The sequence below is a fragment of the Aquila chrysaetos genome, chromosome 16, assembly GCF_900496995.4.
Source record: "Aquila chrysaetos chrysaetos chromosome 16, bAquChr1.4, whole genome shotgun sequence".
NCBI lineage: Eukaryota > Metazoa > Chordata > Aves > Accipitriformes > Accipitridae > Aquila > Aquila chrysaetos.
In genome coordinates, this window is record NC_044019.1 from 3,309,341 (window position 1) to 3,319,833 (window position 10,493).

Genomic DNA, 10,493 nt, shown 5'->3' on the forward strand with positions numbered 1-10,493 from the left:
TGCTGTGGGCAGCACTGAGATACAGACGGGCTCATGCCCGGGACTGCCCTCCTTTGGGGAGCAGCCAGTCCACATGAAATCACAGGGGTACAACTACCTGTAGGAGGGCTGTACCAGGCTCTGGGTGGGCTTGGATCGCAATCACCGTGGAATGAGAATGCTGAGTCCACCCCTTTAATCCCATAGGTAACGATAACTAAACCCTCATCCCCACTACACCCGCTGAGTAACTCCTAACTGGAGCGAGGCTCACAAAACCTGCATGTATCCCCATTACTGTCATGACCCGAGATGATCGGGTGCAGTGTGCGTGAGTGCTGGCTGGTTTTGGGGGGGCAGAGCTCTTTTTTTAATGGGACTGGAGCATCACGTGCCATTACGATGTGCCCACTGCCCCTACTTGAACAGAAAAGCATGTTTTTCATGTGGAATGATGGTGCCCTACCAAAAACATGCCAAAAAAGAAACAAACTTGGATGTTGGAAGTGGATGGATCCAGGAGAGCTCTGGCTTTAATTTAGATAGTGATTACAGAAACGTTTTCAACAGCAACTGAAAAATAGTGTAAATGCGGCAGTGGAGATGAGAATTGACTTGTCCCTGGTTTTCCCTGGTGCAGAACTAGCTTTTGAAGGACACCTTAGGTAGAGCCCAGAGAGAGGGAAGGCAGCTCCTCTGCCCTTCTCCCCGCCCGCGGGCACCATGGCCGTGCCGAGCGCGGCTGCGGCAGCTCTTTCACCACCGTGCTGGGGCGAGCACCTTTTGGTAGGACCCCAAGCAGGGAGACCCACCAGTGCACGGTCCAGGGTCCCATGTCCCTGCGGGAAGGAGAGCCGGAGATGCTGTTGCCTCCTGCCCCCCTGCCTGGCGCGACCCATCTCAGTGTGGCTTTGCACTCTCTTGTTTTCATTTAATCTCTTGGGTTTTGTGTTCTTATCCACCCAGGGAAAATGTTGCTGCTTTTATTTTTTTTTTTTTTTTTTTTTTTTTTTTTTTTTAAATCGTTCTGAAGATGGTCTTGCTTTCAAAGGCTGGTTCCTCTGTCTTCTCATCACAGCAGGTGCTCTGTAGACCTGGATGTGGAGCTGCTACACGTGAGCCAGGCTCCCGGTGTCCTGCACCGGCTCTGCCGCTTGCCCGATGCAGAGGGCAACCAGGAGCCTGGGCTTCACTGTCCAGGAGATTTAGGGAGCTTTGAAAAACAGACACATGCTTCTGATTCAGGGCGCACTTGTTTGACATTGCAGGTGTTTAAAATCACTAATGAACATTGCAATCACTAATCAACATTGCTGCGGGATTCCTGCCTGGATTCCCATCACTCTGCACTCACCAAAACATCCTCACTGGGCGATCTCTGTGGTGGGGGCTTTCTGGCTGGTGGGGGTCAAGTCTGAGGCTCAGTGAAATCCTTGGACTTCAGACTTGACGATAAGAGGTTTCTCGCTCAGCGGTGACGCAGCACTGCTTGCCTTGCTGATTCACTGGCACTCAGTGATCTGAATCGGCCGGCTCTTTTCCACATGGGCTGCACCAGGAGGGTCATTGCATTGCCAGCCTCTATTTCCTTCACAATAAAAGGAAAAACTACAATTTGGGCTGAGAAAACCCATCCAAAGACCAAATTCCAAAACCTCATTTGCTACTCTAAAAAATTCTTTCTTTCTAGCTTTAAAACTAAAGGATTTGGATAGTTGCATCATCTTAAAACCACACAGCAGAAAAACTCCTGTAAATTGGTACTGGCCTGCACTTATTCCAGAAGAACCTATCTGGAGAAACCTTAAAAGTATTCAATAGCTCAATAAAAGCATTTGGTGCAGCCTGCTGCAGGAAGGAGCCGAGTGTCCCTTGTCGTGTCCCCCTTGTCTGAACTGTTTCTTGGCTCCGCAGTTCGGCGATTCCCAGCAGCTGCGGCTGGTCCGTATCCTGCGGAGCACAGTCATGGTTCGCGTCGGTGGAGGATGGATGGCCCTGGATGAATTTTTAGTGAAGAATGATCCTTGCAGAGGTAAGGCAATTCCTGGGTTTTATACAACTGGCGTCTTCTCACCCAGTAAGGGGAGTTTGAGAACTTGTCTGCTGTGACTGTGAATGACCAGGTGGGTCTGGGTTATCCAAATAACAGGCGGGAACTGGAGAAAACAGATCCAAAGCAAACCACAGAACTTAAAATCACAAGATTTGGCAATACTGCAGCAAATCTCACAAGTGTTTAGCCAGGTGTCCTGGGAGAAGAAGAGGGAAGCGTTGTGTTTCTTAATTTTAAGACCCCAGCAAGCAGAGCTGCATTGCCATGCTGGGGGTCTCGGCTTCCCTTTGAAGCGGTCGGTGCGTACTTGTGACTCTGTGGGTGATGGAGTAAGCTTTGCAAAGGTGATCTGAAAGAATTCAAAAGGTTCAAAGCCAGGAGAGGGTAAAATCCTGGTCGGAGACACTCTGGGGAGAAGATGCTCCAGCTCAGGATCCATGAACCCATGGCACTGCAGCACTGGGCTGTGGCCACAGGGCACTGATGGTCCAGGCTCATCCTAGTGAATAAGGAGACATTTCTCTTGTGCCTTTGAACTACTTGATTTCTCTCTGATGTATTTCTAATACAAGTATTTTCAGTTCGTTTGTTGTCTTTAGAGCAGCAGCATAAGGAACTACTTTGGAAACCCTGAGCTGTGCAGGACCATGCACCTTAAATAGCTGTTTGCAGCGAGAGCTGCTGATGGTGCTGGGTCTTCTTTTAATGCCTTAAAATAAAGTTTCTTCCCCCAGCTCTGCCTGTGAGGGTGGAAACGTGGCCCTTCTTTTTTCTGGATTGCCACATGCAAGATTTGAGTTGTAAAAGGGGGCTGTATTTAGACATCATTGTCCGTGGGTCTGTTCAGGGCTGCGTCGGATTTCTTTGGCGGATTTTGAGCACTGCATCCTGCTGTAAGTGTGTTGATAAGCGTCACCTTGCACAAGTGTGTCCCAGAGATTGATCAGCCTGGCAGTGAAACAAAAAAGACGTTTCAATTCAGCATTAATGCAGGAAAATTCAAGTACAAGGAGCTCCTGGATGAAGTGAGCTTAAGGAAGATACAGCAGTACATTAGAAAGGAAGAACCAGCTAGATCTTGGGTTTTTAGGGCTGAGCAGTGTTTGCTGGAGCTCATTTGGTGGGACATGTTTGGAAGGGATAGTTGGGATAATGCAGCCCAGGTTCATGTACCGTGGGTACGGAGAACCGGGGTCACCTCCTTTCCAAAACCTTCAGTCTTGAGGTTTTTTTGTGGTCAGAGCTGTTGGGCTGGAAGCGATGCTCTGCTGCGACCGGCCGAGAGCCTTGACCCAGGGACAGAGAAGGATTAGCAAGGGGGCTGGCCAGGAATGAAGCGCATCAAGGCTGCGTATTTTGGAGAGCTTAGGTCTGTACTCCATATGTCCTTGTCTCACTGGGGTCTTTGAGATGTTAATTGCTTCGGATATGTCTTCTTCAAGCTGCTGCCTGACCATTCCTTGCTCCTGCTGTCCGACGGCTGTTGCTGAAAGCAGCATGATTTACAGCGTATACCGCTTGCTTCGGGGAACCTTCAGGGTTTTCCTGCTCCTCCAGCCTCCCCCGTTCATGCTTTGCAGCAGATGTTTTACAGTGCTGACACTGAGGTTATTTCCATCCCTTGGTTATCTCAGCGTGGTGCTTCCCTTTTGCAGTTGCTTTCTTGGCTTTCTGGTCCATAATGCATTGACTCTAAAATTGCTCCCACGTCCTATAAGGCTCGGTGCATGCCCTTGCTCTCTGTTCAAACACCATGAGCATGAAATACGTTGGCACATGTCAGCTGGCCCAGGAGCTGAAGTCTGTACAGATTTTCTCCCTGCTTGGTTGCCCCTTGCTTGTCGAAAGCCAACCCTCCAGCTCTTTGGGGCGTTTGGATGAAAGTTTTAAAGTTGGCTTTTAAGGGGTAGTGGTCAGTTCTCTCTCATCTCTCCCCCAAAACTGGTGAAGAGCTGCCCAGAGCTGTGAGAGAGCAGAATCTCAACCCTTCAAAGCTGCTCTTACTATTTTTAAGCCACATTAAAGATGACATTGGCCACTGTTGTAACATGGTGTGTTTAAAGGCCATCGGGATGCTTTCACCAAGACATGAGAGAATAATAGAGCATCCAATATGAATTCATGCGCTTCGAGCAGCTTTTAATTGGCTAATTTCTCAGAGAGCTGATCTGTGGCAGGAGGTGGTTAGGGCAGAGCAAAAGAGCCGGGACGGTCTCGCTGCCGTCCGATCGCCCTCGGAGATGGGCTTGGGGAGACGTCGCAAGGACACACGCTCCGACCCCCGGAGCCTCCTGAGCCCCGGTAATGATGTTGCGTTCCCGCGAACCTCAGGTCTCCTCTTCTTTGTCCCCTTCCAGCCCGAGGACGGACCAACCTTGAACTCCGAGAGAAATTCATCTTGCCAGAGGGGGCTTCCCAGGGAATGACACCGTTCCGATCGCGAGGCCGAAGATCAAAACCATCCTCCCGAGCAGCCTCCCCGACGCGATCCAGTTCCAGTGCCAGCCAGAGCAACCACAGCTGCGCTTCCATGCCATCCTCTCCTGCAACTCCGGCCAGCGGAGCCAAGGTGGGGTTCACGCGTGAAGCCTTCCTCTTGCTTCTCCTTTAGAAACCGGTGGCCTCCAAACCCGTCCCAGTGAGATGAGGAGGTGTAGGGAGGAGGAGGAGGAGGAAGGTTGGGGCTTGGGACCTTGGTGGTTACCGTGGTCTGTAGAGGATGCTTGTGGTGTGTGCGGGAAGAACCCTGCTGTCCACGTGGGATGGGTGGGCTGGGATGGTGCAGGACAGGTTTTCAGCCCAAACTGGGCGCTCGTGGCTCCACAGGAGGGTCCCCGGCGCTCGCCGTGCAGCCGAAGGCTCCTGGTCCCCGAGGCAGGGCAGTGGGAGTGGAGTGTCCGGCCGGCACGCAGGAAGAAGCCATCGCCCATCGTCTCTCCTTTCCCACCACATTGTTCGCCCATGCATGTTTTATTCCATCGTCTGTTTGGGTTTTTTCCCTTTATTTTAATTTATATATTTCCTGTTTGGTTCTCGTTTCATTTTAGTGCCATTTTCCCCATTCCAGATATTTTTCCATTTCTTTTTTTTTTTTTTTTTTTTTCACTCACTTCCACCTCTCCCCCCCCTCCTTGGATTTTCCATTTCACAGACTCCACATCACTTCTCTCGATGTTATGACAAACCCTGGTTGATAAACAGTAAAGCGGGCACCCCCCTGAGGGGATTCGATTATTCCGACTTCCAGCTCTCGAGCGCCGAGGTAGAGTATGGTCTCGCAGCCCTGAGGACCTGCTGACAGGCCGGAGTGCCGCTGGCACGGAGAAGTCCTGCTCCCCTGCCTGTTTTAACGCTTTCCTTGTGGTAGAGCAGCGCTTGTTAGCACCGCTAACGCTCCGACTGTTAGCGTTTTTCATGGGTTTCTAACTCGGATTAAATAAAACATCAACCTTAGAATAAAGCACGATGGCTTGCAATTCACATTTACCCGCTTTCAAACCAAGAGAGCGACCTTTATCCTCTTGTGCTTTAGAGAAAAAAAAAAAAAAAAGAAATTTTCCAAGCTTTAATAGCTTTTAAGCACTGAAAAGCGGCCGTGTTTTGGCTTTCAAAAAATTGAAATGCGGCAGCCGAGTTGAGACCTGAAAATCAGCTACAGCGCATGCACAATAACCACATTGCCTTCATTTTTATGAAGCGCTTGTATTTATCACCGTGTTGAAGCACGTATGGTGTGTCCGGCACTGTCACCAGCTTGATGCTCCCAGGAGGATGAATTCGGGCTGAGACTTTGATCTCCCTAAAGTTTCAGCCTCCTCGCGGACTTTCCTGACCTTGTGAACCTGTGATGAGAAATACCAGGTAGATCTCAGTGATGCACTGAGTGGTGGTGTGCGCTGGCAAGATAACCGTGTCTTGCTCGGCAGCGCTTTCACGCAGAAAAGGAATTATTTTAAATCATCAGAAGGTCAGGAGCACTTCCCCAATTGCCCTAAATTGCCTGCTTGCTGCTGTTAACATATTTATAAAATAGGATCAAGGACGAGAATCGAAATCTCTGATGATGAAAATGGTACCTTCGCAATCACGTGTTAATGGATTTTAATTCCCGCGGCGCCCGAAGGGGAGCCTGCTTCTCGGCTGCCCCTCTCCCACCGCCCTCTCCCCCACTGCAGCTCCAGTTTCATGACATTTTTGGGAAACTTAGAAATCTTGAAATCACAAAATCGCAGGGGATGGAGGGAAACCTCTCCAGCCGTTGCTTTAAAGCTCGTTGGGAGATGCTCTCTGATTTTAACGTACATCTATCCGGGGATGCAGCTGGGCTGGAGCCGTCCCCTGCAGCACGGCGGTGCCCCCCCGCACGCCCTGGGGTGGACGGGGGACACCACGGGCAGTCGCTTTTCTGCAGCGCTGCCCCAATCCCAGAGCTTTGGTTGATGTATAGAAACTGGAGCTGCCTTTTCCAGCTGGATCCAGGTGCCCTCGTCCCGACGGCACCTTCCCCTTCGCTTTCTTCCGCAGCGGCGGGAGCAGAGCTGCCTGTTGTGCTGCTTTCCCCTTCCCCAGCCTTTCCATCTGCGTTTGCAACATCTTAAAGGTCAGGAAAAGCACCGTTTCAGGATGCGACCGAAGCTGGTTTGCTGCGTCCCTGTTCGTCGTTCTTCAAATTTGTCTGCCCTTGGGTGCATGGACCTGCCCAGGGCACCGGCACCAGGGCAACATCCCTCCACCTCGCAGAATCACGCTGCACTGATGCCTCCCTACAACGGGACGCGTTTCTCAAGACACTGCATTTTATTTGACCTTCCAAGATGGTCCTGAGCTGCTTAGGCCCTAAAATACCTATTTTTGCAAGATTTCACGTTCTCTTTGCGGAGCGTTTGAGCCCAGGTGATGCCGTCCTCCTCCAGATGGATAGCAGATTTGCTTTTATCTTTTTTTCCAACAAATAGCTGCGCATCAGCCTGCAGCGCACAAACTGCCGTTGCCCTCCAAATTTTCAGGATCCAGGCTTTTTTCTTTTTTATTAACCGCTGCTGAAACGACAGCTTGTGTTCTCCTTGACCATTAAGATGGGTGTTCCTTCAATGTCAAAATCTTTTTGCCGAAGTACTGATCTCGGACGGGATCTTGGCCCGTTACGGCCCAGGTGACACCTAAAAGATGCTCTGTGTGTGCTTCCTCCCAAGGTGACCCCCTCCGCGGGCAGCAAGCTGAAGCGACCCACCTTCCACTCCAGCCGAACCTCCCTGGCTGGGGACACCAGTAACAGCTCCTCACCGGTCTCTACAGGTGCCAAAACCAGTCGGGCAGGTAAGTTCGGCGCAAAGACCGAAAAACTCCTGCCGCCGCTGTTCCTACTCGGTTGCTTAAATTGGCAGAGAAAATATTAAATATTTAGGGAGCCCGCAGTGAGTTGGGGAAGCCGATGCCCACCGCTGTGTCCCTGCCTGGGAGAGATGCTGCAGCGATGTCTCACTGCGAGGGCTTGCTGCTGCTTCTTTGTTAAAAGTTTGGGAACGAATCGGTCCTGATGCTGAAGCCCCCGTTTTAGGGGTGCTGGGCGGGTGGTTGAAAGCAGCCGCAGCCATGCTGGGGATTTGGGTGCAGGTCGGTCTGGGGATGGGGAAGAAACCTCCTCTTCTTCCTCCTCCTCCTCCTCCTCCTCTGCCTGCTCACAGCTCTCTCGGCTCCCCTTGCAGATCCCAAAAAAACAGCCAGTCGTCCCACCAGCCGTGCCGGGAGCCGCACGGGGAGCCGGGCCAGCAGCCGGCGGGGAAGCGACGCCTCCGATTTTGACCTGCTGGAAACGCAGTCGGCGTGCTCGGACACTTCGGAGAGCAGCGTGGCCGGCGGGCAGGGCGGCTCGCGCCGGGGGATGGCCAAACCCTCCAAAATCCCAACCATGTCCAAGAAAACAACCACTGCCACCCCAAAAACTCCAGGCCCTAAAAGATAATACTGTACCCACACCCTCCTGAAAGAAAGAAAACCCAACCTGTGTCCAGTTTTTAACCCTGCTACGTACATTGGATGTATATTTATTCTAAATGGGAGAAACTATATTGTTAAAAGTGTAAAAGAAAGTTGTGTTATGAAGCTGCCTTATTTGGGTTTTTTTTTTTTTCCTTTTTTGTAAGTTACTATTTTCATGTGAATATTTATGTAGATAAAAATTGCCTCTCGGTGACCCCTGTTCAGAGAGGGGCCTGGAAAACTGAAATGTGGGAGAGAAAGAAAAAAAAAAAGAAAAAGAAAAAGAAAAAAAAAAAAAGGAAGCAAAAAAAGGGTCAAGATGTGAAAGTGTAAAGAAAAACTAAAATATAAATAGGATTTCTGCGCGGTGCAGGGTGTGAACCTGCTTTATCTTTTAGGATTGTTTCCTAAATGCATCTTTATAAACTTAACTTGCTGTCTCAGCAAGGTAAATTATATTTAAAAACGAAGACCTGAATCCTACAGTGTTCAAGGAACTCTCTTTTTGTAAATCACAGATACCTCAACCAGAGAAACATGAGGTGAGGGGACTTTGGGGCTTATGTTTCCATTTTTTTAAAGCTATGTGGTTTTACCTGAAGAAAGCGGAGTTTGACTTAATAAAATTTGCACACACTACAGCAAAGGTCATGACAATTGCTGTCTTGAAAATACTGTCCCGACAACTTCGTTTTTAAAGAACAAACAGATGGTGATGGGTTTGGGGAGGGGGTTCACGCTGAAGCTGGCCAGAGGAGAGCACGCTGGTAAGATTGCAGGTCTGGATCACTCAGATACATCCCTTAGCGGTGGTGGGTCCTACAAATTAGAGGATTCTTCTGGATCGATGGCCTAAGAGATCAACCCGAGGTGTTCCTTACAGAATCGCTATTTATCTGCATCTCTTTTTACTATTTATTATTTAACTGGTCATTCCACTTCCAACCAGGCTGAGATTGATGTGACCTCTGCTCCTAGAAGAAATCTGGACTTACACGCACAGTTGCTTGTCCTTGAAATGAGTCTCACCAGCACACTTGCTACAAGTCCTGTCTCGCTTTTGTACGCTACTTTTTCTTTGTAATAAAATCAGACTGACCAAGTGACCAGGAGACGGGCCGGGGGAGAGGGCTCTCCGGAGCTCCTGTATTTATTAAATATTGTTCCTCTCTGGCTCTGACCGTGTTGCTGTGTGATTCTCTCAATTGGTTTAAATTGAGGCAAAACTGAAGCTCTACCAATGAATTGTTTAAAAACCAGACACATTTTTGTATTAAAATTGCTTGCAGTAATAAACAATCTTGCCTCCTACTTTATTCCGCAGTGTTAAGATTTTTAAGTACGAGAGCTGGAGCTGTTTATCCCGTGCGGGGAGGCAACGGCTGTGCCAGCCACGGGGCGTCTGCACACAGATTTCCTTGGAGAAGGGAGCAGGGAACTGCCAGCCCCAAAATTAAAAGGCCCGGGTGGGTGGGTGCCTGCTGGCGAGGGTGTTCGGTGGTGTGGGTGCCCGCCGGTGGGGATGCCGACCGATGAGGGTACCTGTTGGAGTTGGGTGTTTGCCAGGGAGAGCGCCTGGTGAGGTGCGTGCGTGTGTGGTGGGGTTGGGTGTTGGTGAGGTGGGTGCTCGGTGAGGTCAGTGTCCGTGGGGGTGGGTGCACAGGGTGAGTACCCATTGTGGGGGGGGCTACCCATGGGGATGGGTGCTGCTGAAGTGGGTGCCTGTGAGGGTGGATGCACAGGTTGAGTGCCCATGGGTTTGGGTGGCCGTGGGAGTGGATGCCCACACCTCTCGTTGCCCACAGGGGTGAGTGTCCGTAGGGGTGGGTGTTCATGGATTTGGGTGCCTATGGGGGTTAGCACCCACAGGGGTGGTTGCCCACGGGTTTTGGTGTCAATGAGGGTGGGTGCCCCATGGGTTTGGGTGGGTATGGGAGTGAATGCCCGTGGATTTGGGTGTCCATGGGGGTGAGCGTCCCTAGGGGTGGTTGCCCATGGATGTGGGTGTTCACGGGTTTGGGTGTCCATGTGGGTGAGCGTCCATAGGGGTGGATGCCCATGGGTTTGGTTGCCCACGATGGTGAGCATCCCTAGGGCTGGGTGCCCATGGGTGTGGGTGTTCACAGGTTTGGGTGCCCGTGAGGGTGAGCATCTGTAGGACTGGGTGCCCATGAGGGTGAGCATCCCTAGGGCTGGGTGCCCTTGGGTTTGGGTGCCCACGCGGGTGAGCATCCCTAGGGCTGGGTGCCCACAGGTTTGGGTGCCCACAAGGGTGAGCACCCCTTGGGCTGGGTGTCCATGGGTTTGGGTGTTCACAGGTTTGGGTGCCCGTAAGGGTGAGCATCTGTAGGACTGGGTGCCCATGAGGGTGAGCATCCCGGGGGCTGGGTGCCCATGGTTTTGGGTGCCCATGTGGGTGAGCATCCCTTGGGCTGTGTGCTCACGGGTTTGGGTGCCCACAAGGGTGACCATCCCTCGGGCT

General features: G+C 51.1%; 1 protein-coding gene across 1 annotated transcript in view; it reads left to right on the top strand.

The window, feature by feature from the left end:
* The window catches only part of MACF1 (microtubule actin crosslinking factor 1), a 147,035-nt gene extending 137,708 nt beyond the window's left edge, over window positions 1-9,327 (top strand). Inside the window, 5 exon segments of the mRNA XM_030038275.1 lie at window positions 1,894-2,011; window positions 4,390-4,601; window positions 5,184-5,294; window positions 7,225-7,348; window positions 7,738-9,327. Of these exon segments, the coding sequence (XP_029894135.1) occupies window positions 1,894-2,011; window positions 4,390-4,601; window positions 5,184-5,294; window positions 7,225-7,348; window positions 7,738-7,994 (822 nt within the window). The 3' untranslated portion in view covers window positions 7,995-9,327.
* Window positions 9,328-10,493: the final 1,166 nt, after the last annotated feature.